The sequence below is a fragment of the Dermacentor andersoni genome, chromosome 5, assembly GCF_023375885.2.
Source record: "Dermacentor andersoni chromosome 5, qqDerAnde1_hic_scaffold, whole genome shotgun sequence".
NCBI lineage: Eukaryota > Metazoa > Arthropoda > Arachnida > Ixodida > Ixodidae > Dermacentor > Dermacentor andersoni.
This window is the reverse complement of record NC_092818.1, coordinates 202,249,047-202,271,836: the sequence shown is the minus strand read 5'-3', so window position 1 is coordinate 202,271,836 and position 22,790 is coordinate 202,249,047. Positions and strand designations below refer to the sequence as shown.

Genomic DNA, 22,790 nt, shown 5'->3' with positions numbered 1-22,790 from the left:
CAGATGCTAAAGAGTTCTTGCTTGGAAGATCTTTAGTGAAAACCTCTGTAATAAAAATACCAGCAGGATTATGTGCTTGCTTAGTGGAGATGTCTAAGATGATGTTAAAAGGTGTAGGTAGGGCTTCTAGTAGAGATGCCAAATAGTTCTCAGAGAGGGGTTGTTACCAGCCACTGTGTAGGTCATAGATGAAGAAAAAAATAAAGGTCAGCTTCGTGATGCTTACTATAGTGACGCTTGCATTGTTTGCCTGGGAAATCTGAAGAACAACATCGTTTGTGCCTCTTGTTAAAGGAGCAAGCTTCTGTGAAAATGCTGATTTCTACTCCTATTAACAATGTATATTCCTGAGTAGGCAGGCTAAACAACAATGCCTTGTGTTATATTAACCGATGAATGTAAGGTCATTGTTTTGGCATGTAAACTTTGCAAATTTGTTTTTGCCTTGTGGCCACCACTTCCTGTGATATAATGGTTGGCATTTAAACTATTGGTTTTGGGAACAAGGCATTCATGTCAAAGTACCTCTTGATGGTTACCCTGGAATGCATAGCGAAGCATATGGCTGCACCTTATTTTCAATATAAGTTGCTTGTAGCGAAAAGTTGCAGTGAGATGATGTGGCTTCTCAATGTAAACTTATTGCGTAAGAAAGGATTGATATATTTGTAAGCAATTTATTGGGCTCAACACGAGCATCTTTATTTGTGCACATTCTAAATGGTAGTCTTGGGTCAGATGTCACACACGAAAACAAACTGCCCAGCGTTATTGCTGTAATATGAGGGCGGTGAAGGAAGTAATGCCTCCAAACACGCTACTGCAAACTGTAGTACTGCAAATATTTTGCCTCTTTATCATTAATGCACTGATGTTTAAGCTATACAATGTCACTTGCCCCATCTTCCTATCTCTTCGCGTTCCAAAGTAATCGATCAATGCATGACATCCAGTGGTGATGTCCATTTGAAACAGCGGGCTGTTATTGAATTTCTCACTGCGGAAGGTTCTACGCCCTTCAACATTCATTGCCGTCTGAAAGCAGTTTACAGGGGTGCCTGTGTTGAAGTCAGCATTGTCCGGAGGTGGGCAAGGACTATGAAACATCAAAATCCAGCCACATCAAATGTCCAGGATCAGCACCAAACTGGACAGCCCACAACTGTTTCTGATGAGGATCATCAACATCAGGCAGACGAGTTGAATCGAGTCAATCGCAAGATCACGCAACACCAGATTGCAACAACACTCGCCATTTCCATTGCTTCAGTGAACCACATAATTAAGAACCTCCTGGGTTACAAGAAGATTTGAACTTGTTGGCTATGCTTCAATTTTTTCATGTCAGTCGCCAGTTGCCGTGGCACCCAACAAGCGCAAGTCTTCTTGTAACGCAGGTCTTTAATGATGTGGTTCACTGAGCCAATGGAAACGGCGAGTGTTGTTGCAATCTGGTGTTGCTTGATCCTGCGATTTCCCTGAGTCAACCTATCTGCCTGATGTTCATGACCCTCATCAGAAGCCATTGTGGGCCATCCATTTCGGTGCTGATCCTGGAGAATTGATGCGGCAGGATTTTGGTCTTTCACAGTCCTTGCCCATCTCTGCACAGTGCTGACGTCAACACAGGCATCCCCGTAAACTGCAGTCAGATGGCGATGAATGTTGATATGCGCACAACCTTCCACAGTCAGAAATTCAATTACAGCCTGCTGTTTCAACTGGACGTCACCATTCTATGCCATGAATTGCTCGATTACTCTGGAACGAGAAGATGAGGCGACATTCGATAGCATAAACATAAGTGCATCAATGATGAAGAGTTCAAAATGTTTGCAGTAATATTGGCAAAGTAGTGGGCTTGGAGGCAATAATTTCTGAATCGCCCTCATATAATTGTGTAGCCTGTCTCTCCTACATTCATGATATGGTAGAATAAATGCCTTATTCTTTCGAAATAACGATTTCTTGGAAGTAAGCACTATCTGTGCTTGTTTTCTTTATCCTGATCTTCATGTGATCTTGAAATATTAAAGTAAATGATGCAGGGAAGTGCTGCTTCTCATGTTTGGTGTACCTTTCCTGACTATATATTGCGACAAATCATTTTGCAGGTAGAAAACAAGCAGATGGCTACAGCGATCAATGAAGAAATGGCTTCATCTATGATGGCTCGCCTTAGGACATTGGAATGGAGCTACACAAACGCATCACCAGTCTCGCCTGTGCCCTGGAACATTGGTTTGAATAAGACTGTTCTTCAGTGTAGAACGACCACAAGACTTTCACCACATACAAGGCGTAGTGCAAGCTATAAATATTGTACAGGTGGCTAGAATAAATGACCCTCCATGCAGTCACTCTTCCTGTATCTGTGGTAAATGGGACCATTTCACGCAGAACACTCACACGTGATTATGTGTTTTCTCTCAAGGTTGCTATGCCATGCATTTGGAAACACATTACCTATTGTATGCACACTGTACATAACATTTTTGTGTGCTAACCTGACTGTAGACTTACGAAACATACAATGAAGTGCATGTGTACCCGTTTCAACGTGCCGTACTTCAACACCCCCTTATAGCAAGGGCTATTATATTGCTTATTACACCCGATAGGTGAAGGGGTAATATATTCCTGATCACACCCTTACACCCCATGGTTCGAAGGGTAATATGTTGTTCAAAACACCCTCAAGGGATAGGGTGTTATTGCAATATAGAATAACCATCATAAGGGTGTAATTGCCTATAAAACCCAGCTTTTTCTAGGGTGCTAGGGGGTTAGTTATAGACACTCAAAAAAACCCTTAGGGGTGTAAATTATTTTACAGTGTAGGGCACACGACGCTCATGCCAGCAGCGGAAGGCTGCCCTGGCAGCTGCAGAGCTGATTGAGCGGAACGTGAAAGTGCATTTATTTGGCTTCGTTGCTTTTGCAGTCTCTCGCGTGTCTCGAGACTTTCCAACCGTCTACGGAAAGACGCTGCTGGTGGCCAGAGCGAACGGACGCGCGCCGCATGGGCTCCGCAAACAGGGCTCATTATCTGCGATTATTCATCTCGTGGTTTATTTCTGATTCAGCGAAGGGAAATAACTATTCACAAGTTGCACGATGATACCAAGTTTCAAGCTGTGAGTGGATTTTGCGCCTTTTTCTGACTCTGAAGTTTCGAAGCAGTGACCGCGCCTGCACCACTGTGTGCGAAGCCGCGGGACGCCATAGAGAAGTATTGGAGACGCTGGGTAGTGTTGCGGTGGAACGCACCATATGAAGCACATTAGGGGTCAATTCTACCGAAAGCATGGATTCCCATTTTGAGGATACGGAGAAAACCGCGTCTTCAGACGATTCCAACGCCGGTTCGCCTTGAAAGCGGTCATTTCACTCAAGAAGCGAGAGCTGGTGAGACAGAAAAGCGTGGGAAAGCAACATCGTAAAAGCTTATCGTCCAAGAGCACTTTTCCGACCACCGCCAAGAAACCTAACGGTAAGGGGGGACGAAAACCACCTCCTCCACAACGGAGAAGGTACTTCAAGATTGTTTTGAGACCTGTGCAGGGTCTCTCGATCAAGGACTCATTACTAACGCACATCGCTGACGCCATTTCAGCGGCGAGCAAGGTGAGCTACAAGAACTTTCTCGTGCGACCCAAGATATGCTCCAACATTTGTGTTGTTTCTACTGCCAAAGAGCACGACGCTCTGGCAATCGGATCAATCAAGCACTTAACAATCAAGGGCAAGCAACATGCGGTGAACGCGTATCTGCACCCAGGAGAAAATATTCTTAAATGAGTCATTCAGGGAGTGGATCCTCACACCAAACCGGAAGCGCCCCTAGACGAATTATATATCCGGTCCGTTGACGTGGACATTGTTGGAGCCAGAATGTTAGGCAATAGCTCCTCCGCAGTCATCTTGTTCGATGGTCCGTGCATAGCAGGCGAAGTGTACCACAGAGGAGGGGAACGACTCTGCCACCCCTTCAGAAGCACGGTACAATTCTGCAACAAGTGCGAGGAATCCGGACACCATACCGACGTTTGCCCCCACCCAGATTTGACAGTGTGTGACACGTGCACGCAAAAGAACCTCTTCCAGATCATCAGTGCAAGCCCGTGTGCAGCACTTGCAAGGGTGAGCACCTAGTCGGTTACACGGACTGCCCCAAAGACTAAGGCAAGCGAGGATGACAAGAAGAATACTACCAAACCCGAAACCAAAGAAATGGCTGAGTACAGAAGCTGACTCAAGAAACATCTCCAACAACGCGCCTAGGGGCAAATCCAGACCAGGAAGCGCCTCCGCACAAGGCACACCCATGGCAGCATCGAGGTCGAGATCTAGGGACTCGAGCCCAGGCACCAGGCAGAGATCCAGGAGTGGCGCCAGGGGACGAGACATGAGCAGATCCCGGAGCCGGACAGACAATATGACAGGTCACGAACCCAACAACGTGAGCTGGACGAGTGTTACCACTGCTCCCAGCAAAACACCACAAATAACCTCTGATAGAGAAAAGGAGCTCATTGACGAGAATAAGAAACTGACCGAAATGGTCAAAAGTCTTACCGACTTTGTTAAAAAGCTATCAGACAAGATAGACACGCTAGAACACAAACAAACCAAGAGGATAGGTGGCCAAGAACACTAGAAAGACTACCTTCACCCCTCACCAACTCGCAAGAACGCAGTAGCGAAGAATGCAAGCTCGCGGACCTGGAGACCAGAATCATGAACGCGGTAGGCCAACAACTAATGAACATCCAGAAAAACGTGGATTATATGACTAGAAACATAGATGACAGGACAAACAGGCTTTTTGAGCCGTTCAAACAACACAAAGACGATATGTTAAGGACGCACAATGCTCGTGTCGACACAATTAAAAAACAGACTCCCTTAAACATGCCCAGAAAAGGGGGGCAGAATCCGGCACAACACTACTCAAGAACCCCGAATTGGGTAGTAGCGTGGTAGGCCTCGATAACAGCCAACATGGTTCAAAACCTTAAAGGCACAACAGATAGACTAGAGATATGGCAGTGGAATTATCGAACTTTTCTCAAGAAATCGTCAGAACTGCTAAACTACATTAATACTGTACCCATACATCCCGATGTCGTCTGCCTTCAGGAAACAGGGGTCCATCGAGTTGAACTCAGAGGTTACTACGCCCTAATAGATTACAACTCCATGGTAGCCACGTTAGTATGCAAATCAGTAACTGCAACGCAAACTCCGATTTCCTACATTGACACATATAATCAGATCATCACAATTCTGCCTTGAAAGAGGAGTAAACACTACACGCACATCTTCAACATATACAGCCCACCCAAGAACAAAAAAGAGACCTTCGGAGGGCTCCTCAAATATGTCAAAAACATGGCCGGGACCAAAGACCACGTGGTAGTGTTGGGGGACTTCAAAGCTCCCTGTGGTACCTGGGGCTACACGTATGACAGCCCTAAGGGCAATAACCTGCCATCACGATAGGGCAGAACTCGGCCTTACCCATCAAAACGACGTTATGCAATCCACAAGAACGAGAAACAGCATCAACACCGACATTAACCCGGACCTCACTTTCACCCTAAATGTGAACGATGCGAGCTGACAAACTCTGGACGAGACCCTCGGAAGCGGTCACCGCATCCTGAGTCCCTCACTGGAAACACCCCATATAAGGAGAGTAGTCACGGGACCCTCGGAAGCGGTCACCGCATCCTGAGTCCCTCATTGGAAACACCCCATATAAGGGGAGTAGTCACGGGAGAAGTGAATCTCACCGACTGGGCCGCATTCCTTAAGAACATCCAGATAGAATGAGAGAACTGGCAGGACCTCGCAGAAGCAATCCACAGCCAGCGCGATGTAGTAACTAAACAGGTCAAGCGCACTAACGAAACTCCAGTAGTAGATACCCCCCTCCTGCACATGTTGGAGGCCAGAAGGAGCATGCTGAAACGGCGGAGATCACAAAGATTAAACAAGAAGCTATACAAGCGCATTGTCGAGATAGAAAAGGCCAACATCTATGCAACATCTATGCACCTAGAATCCAATCACTACTTCCCTGCGACCATGGTCGGGCTCAGGCCAGACCTCTCCACACAGGATGTCTTCCTGCTCATCAGGGAAGAAGTGCTAAACAATATTCCCACAGGAGGCGAAAACATCATACTAGCCCCAGACCTGAAAGGAGCCTTCAACAATCTGTCACACGAAGCAGTGCTCGACGAGCTCAACGTGACAGAATGCGGAGAGAGGATCTATAACTACATCAGGTCCTTTTTGAATGGAAGAACGGCGACTATAGGCCTGCATCAAAAGAGTTTGGACCAGTTCGACATGCCCAACAAAGGTACACCTCAAGGCTCCATTATCTCGCCACTCCTGCCTCAACATAGCCAAGAAGAGACTATCCAGACACCTGGACCAAATAGCAGATCTAGGCTACACACTTTACGCTAACGATATCACTCTCTGGGTGAACAAGGGCTCTCTCGGGTACGAAGAGGACACTCAACAAGCAGCAAATGCACTGTCCGCCTTTGCCAAAAGCAGTGCGCTCCAATGCGCACTAGAGAAGTCGGAAATGATACGCATACACAACCAACGATACAAAAGCAATGGCTCCATCAATATTCAAGTAGACGGACACACAGTCAAGGAAGTGGATCTGACACGCATTCTGGATTTCTGGATCTAGAGCAACGGATGCGCCAGAGACACTCTAGACACGCTAAACACAATCACGAAATAGGTTGCCAGAATGACCAAGAGGGTAACCAGCCATCGGACAGGCATGAGGGAAGAGACACTCTTAGGCTCATCCACGCACTGGTACTAAGCAGAATCACCTGTAGCCTTCCGTAACACAACACAAGCAAGACGGAAGACAAGAAAGCTGAAGTTATTATCAGGAATGCCTACAAAGCTACTCTTGGCCTTCCTAAACATACCGCCACGGACAAACTCCGGCCTCTAGGTGTATACAACACCTATGCTGAGCTAAAGGCTGCAGTATTGCTATCTCAACGCGAACGCCTCAGCGGTACCCGCTCTGGAATGGCGATCCTCAAGAGAGCGTGCTACCCCCAGCATCCAACATATGTTAACAAGGACACAGAGGAGCTACCTCACCTCATTAGAAAACATATATCTATCGCACCCATTCAGAAGAACATGCAACGCATCAGGCACCTGGACAGAACAGAGGCCAGAGTCAAGTCGCTCACTAACATGTGCAAGAATAATCCCGCCGTCATATACTTAGATGCAGCACAATTATCCAACAAGACAGGATTCATCTACACAGCGGTCGATCACAACTTGGACCTCATCCACAGTAATCAAATCGTCAGCACTTCTACGGCCGAAGCGGAAGCGGCAGCTATTGCCAAAGCCATTAGACTGCAAAAAGAAGCGGACAATGGATACGTGATCTTATCAGACTCACAGGATGCCTGTAAGCTCTTCATGAAAGGCTTTGTTCCCAAAAACATAAGGGACCTGCTCCACACTAACCTCAAACATCACCACAAAGTCATATGGTGCCCCGGCCATGTCGGCCTTCCGGGCAACGAGAGAGCCAACGCCTTAGCTCAAGAACTTTCCAACCGAGCGGGGCAGGTGATCGCGCTTTGACACACCCACATCCTCACTTCTAGCAGAGACATCCTCATGTATCACAGACTCGACCGACAGACATTCGGTCCACCTCACAAGTCATTTAACAGTACGGAAGCCAACGATCTCCGTAAAATACAAACGAACGTGTTCCCTAATCTTAACATACTGAACAAAATGTTTCCCGAAAAATGCAAGGCCGAGTGCCCTTGGTGTGGTGGAAAGCCAACTGAAACTGAAATTAACATTGTTTATTTGCCATCCTGTACATTTACAGATGGAGAGACTGTAGAAAAAAGCTATCTGTCAACAGCTTCACGTGTCTATAATCCCGGTTTCCGCAGGAAGGCAGCATAACATATGCGCACATACATATGCATACATATATGTCGCTGTATACATAACTTCACTGGCATGTTTCTCACTGACACTTTGCGTCAGGTCAAGAAAAAAATGCAAAAACAGACACATAAAGCTAACAGATGTTACATCGAAGCCGTATAAATCAGTTTCAGTTCCTTAAATGATGACGTAAAAAGATGAAATTGGACCGAATTATAGTAATTTAACAGTGTTGGTATTATGTATTTAAGGCAATGTTTGCCATAGTTTGAACGCGGTGTTGGTACTAAGCAGTCCTCAAAGTGTCTTGTAACGCAATTTGCAGCTTTTCTCTGAAGTTGGGCTAGAGCACGCAGGTTGCTGATATTTCGATGGATTTCCAGTTTATATACATGACTCAGACAATATCTGTAGAGATTGTGAGCTGGGATCACACCAGAATTATTAAATAAGGTTATTGTCGATGCTGTGTAGGAAGCGTTATATGCGTGGCGGAGATACTTCTTTGTAACAGGTGAATATGTTCTAGATTGGTGGATGTTGTGTTACCGCATACTAATTGGCAATAGTTTAAATGTGATTGGAAAAATGAATTGTACAGCAAGAGTTTATACGTGTGAAAAGAATGTATCTCATACGGCCTACTACACCAGTTATTCTACTTATTTTGCTTAGAACGTTTTTGACGTGATTGTCCCATGACATGTCGGCTTAAAAGATGACATCCAGACATTTGGAAGTCTCGACTATTTCAATACTCCTTGAGTTTAGTGCAATGTCTTGATGTGGAGGTATTTGCTTGTCTTTCGGTCTGAATATAACTGTTTTTGGTTTCTTTGCAGTTATCTTCATTAAATTCACTCTGGACCATTCCTCTAAGGGTTTCATTGCATTGTTACATTGCTCTATAAGAACATGAATATTATTGCCAGTGAAAAAATACTCGTGTCGTCCGCATAAATAATAAACCTTGCCTGAGACTTAATATTGGCGATATCATTCAGATAGATATTAAAAAGCAAAGGCCCTAAAATACTTCCCTGTGGCACTCCACAATAGACAGTTCTAGCCTTAGAAGCAAACGTGTCGATTTTCACACTTTGTGTTCTATTAGATAACTAGGATTTGACAAGAGATAATGCCTGTCCTTTTAATCCATAATAGCTAAATTTCTGCAATAAAATGTAATGATCAAATAAATGAAAGGCCTTAGAAAAGGCTACGAAAATGCCAACAACTATAGCTTTGTTTTCAAACTCTGTTAATATATATCCTTTCTGCTCTACTAATGCTAACCCGACTGATTTTTTCTTGCGAGAACTAAATTAGTGTGGTGTTAACAGGTTATGTTTTTCAATAAACTTTGTCATCCTCGAATGAAAAATTTTTTCAAACACCTTTGAAAAGATTGGTAAAATAGATACCGGCCCGTACTTTCCCAAGTCATTACGATCTCCTTTTTTATATAGAACAGTTACTTTCGCAGACTGAATTTTCACTGGAAAAATTGCCGATTCCAAAAACATGTTTAAAATAAATGTTTAAATGGGTGAGTATTGGGGCAATAATTTCAACCACATGTTTAATCCTCTGTTTCGTATCTGATGGGACTGCCCCAACAAACCCGTCGAGGTAGGCAAACACCTACACATATACGCCCTTAATAAGGAGCAGTGGGATCCAGCTCGGATCCAGGAAAGCAACCAGCCCTCATCCGACGGGCAGCAAAGGCCAGCGGAGCCCTGGACTCAGGGCCCCGACCACATCGACTCCGACTTTTTTTCGGCAAATAAAGTTTAATGAATGAATGAATGAACCGTCTACGCCGTCGATACCGTGACATCGCAACGGCGGCGCCGATTCTGGAAACGCGTCTACAGCGTCTGTATCATGGCTGTTGCAATAAAAAGAAACTCTCGTCTAAAACAAGAGCAGCATTCTAGATACACTTGAATATTGTTGCGACAGTCAATGATTGCTTACGTGCATCTCTCTTTGGTTTCGTGGTAACGACTACATGTTGCATATTACTGTCATTTTGTGTCATTGCGACCAACAGAAGCGCAGATGTTCACACAGCCCGACACGCCAAAGTATTCAAGCCACTCGCAGCCGTTTAGCAGAAATGCTATATTCTTTATTGCTCTCAGAAACACCACGTTCTTTATTGCTTCCGCTCATATGCAGTGCAGCCAATGCTGTTCTCCGCTTGATAATGTTGACGGCGTTCATATACCGTCTTGGTCAGCGCTGTGAAGCATCTGGAACAATGTTACCAAGACAATGCGCATCTGTGGATTGATTCATCCGACGCTACTAGACAGCCTCGTCGGCTTGTTCATTGGCGATCGTTAGAGATGCGGATCCGGTCGTGTTTCACGCGTGCACAATTGGAATCATTATCTGTATAGCTCCAGTCGGACTCCCTCGTTGCGAGGCAAGTCTTCTGCGTAGGCTGCGATTCGGAGTTGCTTTATGAAAGCCTCTTTCTTCCTGAACGAAATGTCTGCGGTTGCGTCGAAAATATGAACAGGGAAATTCGCACTCCTGCAACGTAGCACAAATGGACGACCGTCTTTTATCTGCATGCAAGATCCTAGAAAAGAGAGCTACCTGTTTATCGGCTTCTGAAGGCGCTGTTGTACTTTTGAGATAAACCACTGTACGGGGCTACACTTGACTTTCTTGTGCATGACATCTTTAATTGTCCAGGGAGTCTTCTAGTTTTTTTCACTTTTTCGGTTATCTCGCTGCCCTGTATAGAGTAGCGAACCAGACACTTTCCGGTTAACGTCCTTACCTTCCTCTTTGCACATTCTCTCTCACCCTAAGACGTTACAAGTCGTCCAACTTCAACGTCAAGGTCTACTGGTTGCAGGAGCAGGGTTACGAACACTATACTATCGTACAGTGAATCTCTCTCAGAAGAGTGTTGGTCTAGGCCAGTTGGCGAGTCATGATTTGGGAAGTTACCGCAAAGAACACACACGACGAAGACAGAGACAACAACCGCTTCGTGTTATCTCTTTTTTCGTCCTGTGTGTTCTTTGCCCGCTAACTACCCAAATCTGTCTCGTTCACTTGACAGTTCACCTGACTCCCTTCGCTGCGAATGAAGCTCCATCATGCTGACCGAAAAATATCTGCTCAGATGGGAGCAGATAGATAACGGAGATGACCCTGTGTGTCCTCTCCGTTCCCTGCAATGTCACCCGACCGGAAGGAGTCTCTCTTCGGAGACTTCGTACCAGGATTAAGCTTTCCGAAAACTGGACTTGAGGCCTGGAGACTCCGTGAACTATCCGACGTGCTGCTGCGTCAGCAGCCGTTGCTTTCCCTATGCTGTGGCTTTGTCTAGAGACAAGGGCCACATGAGCGAAGGAGAGATTTTAATGAGAAAACAGTGGAGGCGAGAGTAGCTTAGGTTTAGCCTGCTACTCCACCTTTACAAAGGCTTCTGAGGGAGCGGCAGGCTAAGCGAAAGGTTGTGCGCGTCGGTGTACGGAAAGACGAACCTACTGAGTATGAGCGTCGAATTATGACAACACTGTTGCAAGACACATCAGAAGTTTTTACACGCCATTTAAATGTAACATGCTGTGCGGCAACTTGCGCGTGAAAGATCACATACCATAATAAGCCACAATTTCCTGCAGCGGCACTGCGAAAGTTCAGTTGCGCGCGCAAAACTTCCTTGACAGGGTTCACTGGACCTTCAAGGAAAGTGGGCCTCACATCGTTCAACTTTTGTACATTTAAACAAACACATTCACGTACACACGTGCACACAAAAATAAAAATGAAAGGAAAAGGAACAGAGAGAACAGTTCTGCGCCTATTACAAAGCTCGCCCCGTACAGCACGTTCTTAGCAACTGTTAATTGGTGTCCCCGCCTCAAACGGCTTTTCTACAGGTCTGAGCTGCGTTCGTGGAAACATTACTCAGAACCTTCTGCTGCGGTGCGGGCAGTGCGCTCACGCGCGTTGTGAGCGGCTCACACAGGTTCGTTGACAGGCAACGTGTCGGCACTGCCGTGAGTCCAGTCCTTTATGGACGACATGCGCAGAAGCAAAGAGCTCCACGACCTTTGATGCAGGACACGGCTCGTTTGAAACCTGCACAAAAGCAGAGGTCGTGGGGGAATTTATGCAGGCTGGTCCAGACGTTTCGAGCAAGTAACGCCCCACTTTCAGTAGAACATTGTGTAATGATGAGGCAAAGGTAAGAAACCCCAAAGCAATATAAAGATGCTGCACAGTGCTATAAAATCTCAAATAATATATATATATATATATATATATATATATATATATATTTGTATAACATTTGTGAGGCAGAATGAAACGCCTCGAAATGCATTTAACTATTGTTTCTAATAAGAAAATACTACTACTACTACTACTACTACTACTACTACTACTGATAATAATAATAATAATAGTAATAATAATAATAATATTTATTATTATTATTATTATTATTATTATTAGGTTACTCGCCGTTGTAACCCTGCAGGTGAAAATGTTCGACTGCTTCAAGTAATTTGTTTGTCATATATGTACAATGTCCATTTAATCTAGCAGTCACTAGCTGAGCAGTTTCATCGATTTTTTTATTCTCTGATCAAATGTTTATTCCAGCATATAATTTACGTAAGAGCTAGATCACGTGAAGCGCGACTTACCTCAGTGAACAGTGATTTCGAGTGCCCTCAATTTTGGTGCCATATTAAAGATGCTCGCATGTCTCAACCAGGGTGCCAGCAGGCTTTTATTTTGGCGGTACACTGAGGGGGATTGACGTTTGCATGCACTGACAAATTGTTTGTTTCCATTACGGCAACAGGTGAGTAACCACATTTCTAAAGCTCTCATTAGTTGATATTACTGTATACTGTTTCTATTTATGTGCTCATATGCAAGCACTGTTTGTTCCCTATTAGTTATCTTCTGCAGTGTTCATTCCTACGTCGTTGAATTATTGCCTTGTTCATCTGACGGTTGCCTTATAATTCTTCAATTTCATTCTCTTCATTTTGGACATGTGCTTTAATGGCTTGCTTATTTTCACAGTGGCACTTTTTACTCTTCCCTCGACATCCTTTGTGCCCGTTGAAGCTTTCCTAAAGCTTGTTTTTGAACTGTTCAGATCTTAGTTTGGGTGTCTTGGGAACAAGCACACACGACATAACGCGCTTGCTTCAAGGCGACACGGCGTTTTCTTTTTCTTCCCATCCGTCACGCCGCATTGTATTATGGTTTCAATCTTGCTCACTGTTCAAGAGCCACCTACCACGACCATAAAAAAATTACTTGCAGCCCCTGATTTTCCTGCCGCGTTTAGAACCAATCCTTCCCACTGAAGCACTCGTTTTATGAGCTTATGCTCCTCGTCCTTGGAGGAGAGGCAGTTGTAATAAACCTGCCACAGAAAGCAGCGAAACCAACGCACTACGACTTTACGAAACTAAGGGCCATATCACAACTTTGGCAGAGGCTTCCTTCGTTCACCCACTGTTGATGAAGTCTGCATGTTTCGGTGGTCTTTTCGTTGGGACGTCTCCTGATATTCTATATACCTAGGCATATTACTCCAGGGCTCACATCACTGAGAAAAAGGTTCGGTGGTCAGAAGCTTGCCTGTTCACCACCAGCCGCCCTTTCCTGACTTCAGTGGCCCCCCGAATCCCGCCGAGCTGGGCAGGCCGAAAGGAGCCGCGAAGGGTCCCGCCCCAAAAGTGGGTCCCTGCAGAGGGCCTCCCTGTGCCGGCCCGTTGAAGGCAGTCGGGTGGTGTGTGGTTGTTCCCAAGTGCTTGACCTGGAGGGAACAGGCAAACGCTGTCTGTGAATCCAACCGTACGCGCTTCAGAGAAACTGAAAACAGATAAAGCACAAGCAGGCGAGAGACAGCGCCCTAGCGCCCATGCGGAATTGTGCGGCTTTCAGCTTCAGATTAAGTGCGTTGGTGGTGATATTATTGCGCTCCTTCGCTCTGAAAACGTTTGTGGTAGCTTGGGTTCAGTGATCTTTACATCATGGACTGCGAAAGACCTTGGAAGAGTCGCCTTGTAGTTAGGACTTCAAATGACTACAGCACACCATGTTCATTTGTAGCTTTAAAAAAAGGAAGCCTCGCAGTTTGCAAATCTGAGAATTGTAAATCTCAAGCCACGTGTCAGCGTCGTTGCAGAACTGGCAGCACTGTCGATGCATTTCGCTGTGAAACGCATTTACCCAACAATCGCCTGCTTTACTATCTGCTGTATTGGCGCATAGATGTAGACTGTCTGCACTTACAAGAATCAACTTGGCTCTTACAAATGTGATTGTGGGTTCATTCTTACCCACGTTGCCATCACGCAGCCTAGGAACCACGCTGCTCGCCATAGCAGCTGCCTGCACAGTGCATGAGGGGAAGCCGACGACGGTGCAGCATGGTAGCGCGATGACTTTCATGCTCTAGTGCGGCGCAGAATGCGCTGGCGTAAGGGGAATCTTAATGAAATGCTGCCTTTCTTGTATTATGCAAAAGAGAAATTCACAGAGGGACCTTGCATCAACGGCAAACACTGTTACGCAGCCTTTGAAGACTTCGTGAAGCACTGCACTTCTCCTATGGTGTCCACGGCGTCAGTTACACTATAGCGTCGGTGCAAGGGTCCTAAGAAGTCAAGCTTACCTTGACGAGAATGACCTTCGTCTGACCTCCGGGGATGAATGTGGATTGCACCGCTGGAGGCCTAGCCAAAGTCAGTGGAGCAGGCAGGCCAGCTCCGGGACCGAATCCAGACACAGATGCAGGACCAGGAGCGAACGCTAAGCTTGGGCCGAAGCCACCTCCTACAGCGGGACCCGCTCCGAAGCCTCCTGGGCCGGACGCGAATAAGGGACCAGCAGGTGCGAAGCCGCCTCCGCCGCTGTGGAAGTCGCTGCGGAAGCCCGAGTAGCCACCACCGAAGCTGCCCTTGAAACCGCCTGGAGCTCCAACGAGGGGGCCGCCGCCTAAGAAGGGCCTCCCCGCAGGTCCGCCTTTCAGCAGGTGGCAGTGCAGGGTCGCCGAGGCACTGGTCGCCACGGCAAGCAGAAGCTGCAGTGGCAGGGGTCGCATTAGGCATCGCACCGTTAGGCAAGCCTCGGTGCCTGCAGATGACGTGCCTAATGGCTTCTCGACCATTTTCGACACAAGCCCTTGCGCGTATCGTCGCATTTTTAGGTGATGCTACTCGGCGTACTGGAGTTAGTTACATGGGAATAAGTTCTATGCTACAGCTGCATACTAGCTCTGCTTTTGCGGCGCTGTTCAGCTGCTGCTTAACTTCCACTGCTACCACCGCAACCACCGCATTCTGCTAGAGCCGCGGCCTTCAGGATGCCATCGAGTGGCGCGTTGAAGCTTCAACGTCTCGACGCTATTCTGAAGGACAAGCCGCAGTGTTACGAAGTTGAACAGAGCTTCGCACAAACGCAATGGTTGTACGATGCTTTCTTAGCTATTCCGCTACCATGAACTCGTGTCCACGTGGTTAAAATTTGTTTGTGGATTTGTTTTTCATGCTGTTTCTGGGCATGCGCCGTCAATCCGCGTTGCACGACGAATACGTGAACTGTTTGCGGCTGTTTGTAAAGCACCTGTAGGCAACGTAATGCAAGTTCCGAGTACATTTTCTCAATGGCAAGGGAGAACAGTCTACGCTTGGATCGAGATAGCCGGATCGGTCGTCCCTTTTACAAGAGATTCCACCAAGTAGATTTAAAGTGTCGTAGTAGTGCAACCCATAGACTCTCCGCTTCAAGACAGGTCGCGGGCAGGTTCCACAAATTTGCAGTTGTTACACCATTTGGGCCGAGAATGGGCTCTTAAAAAATGGGGTATGGGCAGCGACGCATTTAAACATATTTAAATTAAAGACTAATATATATCCGGTGACAGCTCGCAATGCTTCGAAATGGCTCCGGTTTAGCCGCATATATCTGGGAATACTGCTAATCTCATGAGACATCATAACAAGGCAAGTGCCAGTCTGGTTCCAGGCGCTTTTAGCTGGACTTTGTTGCTGTCGCGAAATACTATAGTGAACGATGGTTGGACTCTGACTTCGGAGGCGGTTGCTTTTCCCTGGTGAGCAGCGTACTCGTTTCCCTATAGCCTAACACGTCCTATCCTGGTGCTGTGGCCCATGTCTTGCTGTTTCATATACGCACAGCTTTCTCCGCCTGCCTACGCCGTGCGTTTTTGGTGAAAACTTGTAAGCTTGCTTCTGGATGCTTTCGGCCTCGAGATTCTCTGACCGGCCACCCAGAAGAATGGCTTGCATGAAATAGTCTCTAACGTTCGAGGAACGAAGTAAGAAGTGAATATCTGCAACACCCGAATCTGCGCTCGCAGTTGTTTTTCAATGTATGTGGGCCCGCCTAATCATGTATGTCAGAAATCAGCGACTAAAGTCCTCCACATGGCTCTCAATCAATGAGAATATTAAAAAGTATGAAGCGACATAAAGAGCCAAGTGTTTGAATGCATGACAACCAACGAGGACATTTTATGATTTCAAGGAAATCATGAGAGTGCAACTTGTTATTAGGAAACCATTACCAGTTCGCATGGCCTAACCTGGTGCGGTTTGTTGAAGGAAATTGGAACACTCCTTTAGCATCACCTAAACAAAATAGCTGAGAAACGGCTTTGCGTATCGAAGTAAGCAAGGCATCACCATAGGGGCCTACACGAATGCTGCAACCCTTAACACTGTTTGTGCAAATTACAGGTGGGAAAGTATGACGAAATGCATCTGCGGGTGTGACAGAGGTGGGTTCAACACTGCAAATGTACACTGCCACGTCGTTTGACGTGCTAATTTATGCACTAGATAAACACTATCAGCTGCATCCAAGAACAGAGCAACAAACAGGTCTCTCACAGCGAAGGATAGAACGCACGATCTTCATGGCTGATGAGTAATGCAGTCTTCAATGTGAAACAAGTGCATTTTAGCCTTCGTTTCAATGAAACGCGAAATTACGTAATATGTCTGCGGCCATTACTTTTCGCCCCTCCTGTCAGGAAAAAAATATTTAGTTTGATTTACTTTGGCTAACGTACTCTATTTCTCCAATCGAGCTAGTCAAGGTGTCGTTCTGATGGCGCGCTTTACGCTTTTTTCTACGTAACCCGCACTCCATGAACGTCAACTTGCGCATCACAAGTATTAGCTAGCCAAATAGTCAGAGTCTCACACCATTCAACGACATGAAATACGACGTGAAAACGTGTGACGAAGTTCATAATTGTACAAAGCGTCCAACATAGACACCAGCAAATACCGCTTGTTAACAGAGACTGAAAACACGCAGTCATGTGCTCGAATTAGACGTTCTTAAGTTCCAGAATTTCAGGCCAGTATACAACAAAAAGGCATTTGCAGTAGGCGTCCGGGAGCAAACAGTGCTAAAAACTGCACACCTTAAGAGGTCACAGAACGCTGTGGTGACTACCAACTGAAAGGTTTACCAGTGCTCGCTGCGCGCAATGTTGCTTATAAGCCTTGAGATTAATAGAATAAACAGGTAAAACGAAGAGCAAGTCACTAGGAGTTTGACGCATGAAGACTGCACTTATCACGAAGGTAAGCAATTCCGTTATCACTCAGCGCAAGACAAGGGATGCTCACGCGACGGTCGGCCGCAATGGCTAAAGAAAATTCTCGCTCACATTGCTCGGGGTAAGTCTACAGGATGAGCGCATTTTGAACGTCCGCACGAAGCACAGCCTCAGTGAGCGTTCACGCGCTTTTCCTAGGCAGGAAATTAATTTTTTACTTGCAAGAAGAACGAGTCGACAATTTTTCATCGCGCCAGTCACCCACCACCGATAAGTAATCTTTCTTTCTGTCGCATGCGTCTTCGGAGCAAGCAAGGAACGAAACGGTCGCCAATAAATACGTTGGTCACGCGTTCCTGCTGTTAGCTCAAGTGCATGGGTCACATCATCTTCCTTTTGCATTATTATCGAAGGCCTCTTGTCATTTCTACCATATTACTGGGGCCATACTTAAAATGCCTCATGATAAACTTATATTAAAATTTAAACTATTTTTCCTTCTTGGATGACTGATTACGTGCGCACTACTGCAGCCGATAGGCAATACAGTCAACGCTCGGGTTGCCTGCAAGCGACTTCTAGGGATCCACGTGGTAAGGGTTTTCGCTTTTCTATCATACAAACCTAATAGTGAAGATGTTGTCAATTTTGCTGTGCCCATCTAACTATTTTCTAAGAATGTGTTTTGCTTGGGAATGTTACCTACAGTGATGATGATCGAAATGCCCTGATGACTACTAGTCTGAATTATGTTCTCAAATTATCTAACTAACGAGAAGTTGTTCTCAATACTGGGCATACTCTAATCCTTCTCGCGATGAAGATCTGCCTCATACCTGCACGGTAGTCCCACTTCGCTTGAAAGAAGTACACGCCGACAAGCATCTAGGCGCTACGTCAACCAAATAACTTGTGGGCGGAGCTTGCACATTATATATACTTTTACTGGCTTTCGAAAATTATGATGCTTAATCTATAAGGTAGCATAAAACTTCTTGCCTATTTTTCAGTAATTTTATTGTGCTCTAGCATGCACGCATAGTATGAAACCCTAAGAGTCAATCGGATATTCAAACTTCTGAAATAATCCACAGTAATGCCATAAGGTTAACTTAGAATAAATACTTGATGTCACGCTCGCCCACTGAAATAATTGGAAATAACGGTACCTACATCCTCCAACAGCGCATAAGAAACTGTAAGCCAGAATTTCTATACGAAATGTGAGACCTTACATATAAAATCTTGCGTATGTTTGTCCTCGATGACAGCAAGACAAACACAGCACGTTCGCATACTTAGACACAAGCATTCTCAGTGCAGACGCCTAAAACGCTTTCTACATTTCCATGTACATTAGGATAATAGATAGACTGAAGATCTAGTTTTCTAGTGGTAACGTATCTAGATTGTTGTTTACAACGTTTCATTCTTCCATGTTGAGATTTTTTTGACCTTTGCTTCTTCGCCCCTTCTTGAATATAGTGTTTTTCATATTGATCAAAATATAAAAGTAATAAATAAATAAATAAATAAATAAGCAATCCCTTGGTACTTGTGTATTTTAGGGAGGGGCCAGTTGTGCGGTGGAGCGTCATTTCTATCTTTACGTCATCACTCACACAACTGCTGTTCCAACTCTGCACGGTCTTTCGAAAATTTCTTCTTACAGCCTTTGAATTCTGTACGTGCCTCTGTGCCTGCCCACACGACCATTTGGAAAGGCGTCCTGTCTCAGCTTGCCCGAGTTAAGCAACATCAGAAGCGCCACCGTGGCAATGTAGATACACAACCTCACATGCTCCTTTATGCAATATATCAGTGTGTGACCGTGGGCAACGGTGTTTTTTTTTTGGTATTGTTCAGATTACTGGCTTGCAATATGCGAACATGGGATAGCAGTTTTGCGAACGCCAAGTAGAGCATTAAGCCAGCGCTTGTGATGTTAAATGTTTTAAGGAAGTGGACGGTTATGGTTTACGATGCAGTGGCACAAAAATAATTTTCAGAACTTGAAACATTACCATAAGAATAGGCGATGGTTAAGGCTAGCTTTCTTTTAGGTGCTCAGTCAGCTTTAACTAAATAGTATGTTAACAAATTACTTGAGAGCATAATTTTAAATCCACCTCCTGCAGACGCACCTTGGGACCATGTACATTCCCGCTATTTTTCAGGTGCTGAACTATGTCAGTCTTCGATGGAGGTATTAAAGCAAGGCGTGTTCCTTCGTGTGCTTTTTAGCAGGTTTGCTGGCAAGGTCGATGTCAGAGATACCGCAAGGGCCCGAGAACATCTGAAACAAAAATGTTGCATCCTTTCGCAATCCCGTGATGGTGCGTTTCTCCTATCAACGGCACTAGTCCAAAAGACCCAAGACGAATGGCTGACAAAAGATACTGAGGAAGATAGATTTGACATTGCAGAGTTGACACACACACCTGACTTCACTCCCCATTGGTTGCATTCCTTCTACGCAACTGCGTCTGTTACCTGCAGGCCTTCCCCGAATTGAAGAAACAGTAGTGTGTCACTTACACATGGGCGTTACATTCACGAATGAATGCTCATTCTCAACTAGATTGACCCATAACGCCAAATTCAACGTTTGTATACTAACAAAGAAAATATAGAACAGCTTTTATGCTACTGCTGCCTCGAAAAGTGAAAGATCTGACGTCCACACAGCTCTGAACCAGCTAGACGAAATACCTTTCTGTTTGCTGAAATCCTTGGACCGCGGTCTCGCACATCACGGCTGCAGAAGGCCATAAAGGTGTTGTTGCGATTTCCGAAGGCTACCGGACTGAGCAACTGTCTTTGACATTGAGAAGATAGCTGTCGCTACGTCGGCGACATCAGCACTGGGGTTTCTCTTCTTTGCTTAATCTTTTCCTCCTCTTTACCAATGCAGGTTGGCCAACCGGGCTTAGTCCCGATTAAGCTTCCTGCCTTTCATTTATCTTACCTATATATCTCCGTCACTTTTCCGGAAGCAAAGCTAAAATGAAGCCTGACTGCATTTAATCATATCGCTTCGTTTTTTTCTCTTTTTTTCAAGTGTAGTCGACAGGCATCCATAAGTGCAGTCTAGACACCTTGGAGGTGGCGTATTCAAACCCGCACTCACCGCGCAATATCTCGTAACCATTTCTCCGCCTTTTCTGTCCTGGACGCGTTGCTCCGAAGTATTGGAGTCGACAGCTACCACACAATTGGTCGTCACACAGGCGCGGATGGCATCCTCGACTCCATCTTCTGGTTCGCTTATATAGAGCCGCACCTTCTTCCACTGATCCCGCCCGCCGCGAAGCGGGAAGGCGGCGGTCTGTGATGTACATTTTTGGCCAGGATTACGTTTGCACTCCCCTCTCGTGCATTTCCACCCGAGGTCGGAATAGGGGAGGATGTCCTCACCACTTTCCCCTCCAGGCAGGCGGCGATGGCATGGGCGACTTGCTTTTCTGATGCCTCTCTCTTTTCCGAATGCTTGTTCGGCGTTTGAGAGCGCGTCGCCAGACTCGGTGCGTGTGCGTTGCGGCACTCCCGTCTCCGCGATAGGTGGGTGGCGGCGAGCCCCTTTCCCAAAACCAGCGGCAGAGGCACCAACGAGGTCTTCTCCTTTAGCCTGTCTTCGAACTGGGTCAGTCGGGTCACGAGAATGGAAGAGCGCTAGGGCAGAAAGCCCCGCCGCTCGCGTGTATTTCACACAAAAGCAACGACAGTGAGGGACGACTCTGTTTCGATGGCAGTACAGGCTTGTAGCCGAGAAGGGTGACACGAGGTCGACCCTGATTAATGGGAGAACGCAAGCTTTGTGTTGCGCTGCAGGATGGCGGACAAAAGCGTCGTAAAAACTACGGCGCGAACGTCCGTAAGCACGTGGCGCATTATTGCGTTGTCGCGAGACACGCAAGCAAGAGCATCTTTTCATGGCAATACGCCTACGATGCTGTACCAATCAGTTGGCGCACCTTCCTTATGCCTTAGATCCTGCAATCGCGGTAGTAGTCGCAAGCAACGCTCATTGCAACCATTCACCTTTATGCTGTTTTTACGGCGGATTACCTTGTATATTTTTATCTCGCTGATCTTTTTTTTTCTTTTTCTTTTGTATTCCGGTTAGAACAAGGTGTGCCACCGTAGGGGCGTCTGCGTCAGCAGGCGTTTGGTGACTTGCGACATCACGTACCCGAGCTAATGAGAGGAGGACCCTCCCAAGTTTAGCCATGTCTGGGGAAAGGGGGGATCCTGGAGATTGATCTGATGCCGGGTCTTTAGACCTTTAGGGCCCCACGGCGGAGGCGATACCTCTTTGAACTCTGCTTCACATAGACGGCACCTCCAGACTAACCCACCTGGAGGTAATCGGCAGTTGTCTATTCCAGTCCTCCTCGTAAATCCTTTTGCTTTATCTCTTTCGCCTGTTCATCTTTCCCGCCTTCTTTTCACTTCTCACTTCCGAATTTCTGGACGGCTAGGGTTAATCTGGTGTACTTATAGAACCTCTGGTATATTATATTAGGTTATAGCGGCGATGCATGGCTGGCGTCTGCAGGTATTCTTCCAACTTTGTAACGTCTCCTTGTTGGGCTCGGTGGTGGGTGGCTACCCTCGACGCCGAATTTTTCAATTTTATATGGCAAACGCTTTTCCCTCACTACCTGATCGCTTTCTGAAGAGTGGGCGCAACGATGAAATACTGTTTTTTCATGCAACCGAAACATTCTTTCCCGAAGTACCACGTTGTACTCAGTTAGCACGAAACAAAGACAGTTCTAATGAGCTCACCATTTCTTGTAGCTAAATGTTTCACGGAAGCAATCGGCCGAGGTTATAAAGTAAGTAAGTTCGCGACAAACCACAGTATGGCAAACTCTTGAAACTTGCAGCGTTTGGGGACATTCCCGTTTCAGTGGGCCCACACAGGTCAATGAACAGAGTGCGCGATGTCATCTCGTAAGATCACCTTCTGTAACTCAATGAAAGCAAACTACTTGAAGGATGGCAAGACCAGAACGTAGTGAAGGTGTAAATGATAACAATAAGGCGAGTTCAGAGCAAAATACCTACGAAGCACAAAATCATTACTTCGGAACCAGTACCCTACCTGAATCAATCGAAACCGGTCACTTTAAGCTTTGTGTCAGACCATAGATCTCAAATACGAGTCGATGCTTCAAGTGTCAGCGCTTTGGGCATTGGTCGC

The 22,790-nt window shown here is 46.0% G+C and overlaps 1 protein-coding gene and 1 long non-coding RNA gene across 2 annotated transcripts in view; one reads left to right on the top strand and one right to left on the bottom strand.

Annotated features, from left to right (window-relative positions):
* Window positions 1–9,997, top strand: part of LOC129385205 (uncharacterized) — a 28,313-nt gene extending 18,316 nt beyond the window's left edge. Inside the window, exon 3 of the long non-coding RNA XR_008612805.2 lies at window positions 8,826–9,997. This is a non-coding gene — a long non-coding RNA (uncharacterized lncRNA). The remainder of the gene's footprint in view (window positions 1–8,825) is intronic.
* A 101-nt stretch (window positions 9,998–10,098) lies between these two features.
* LOC126532267 (uncharacterized) lies at window positions 10,099–22,344 on the bottom strand. Its single transcript, XM_050179927.3, has 4 exons — window positions 20,712–22,344; window positions 14,663–15,070; window positions 13,624–13,801; window positions 10,099–12,099 (listed from the first exon to the last, which is right to left on the bottom strand). The coding sequence occupies exons 1-3, from the start codon at window positions 21,513–21,515 to the stop codon at window positions 13,628–13,630; spliced, it is 1,386 nt and encodes a 461-aa protein (XP_050035884.3). The 5' UTR covers window positions 21,516–22,344; the 3' UTR covers window positions 10,099–12,099; window positions 13,624–13,627.
* Between the last annotated feature and the right edge of the window lie 446 nt (window positions 22,345–22,790).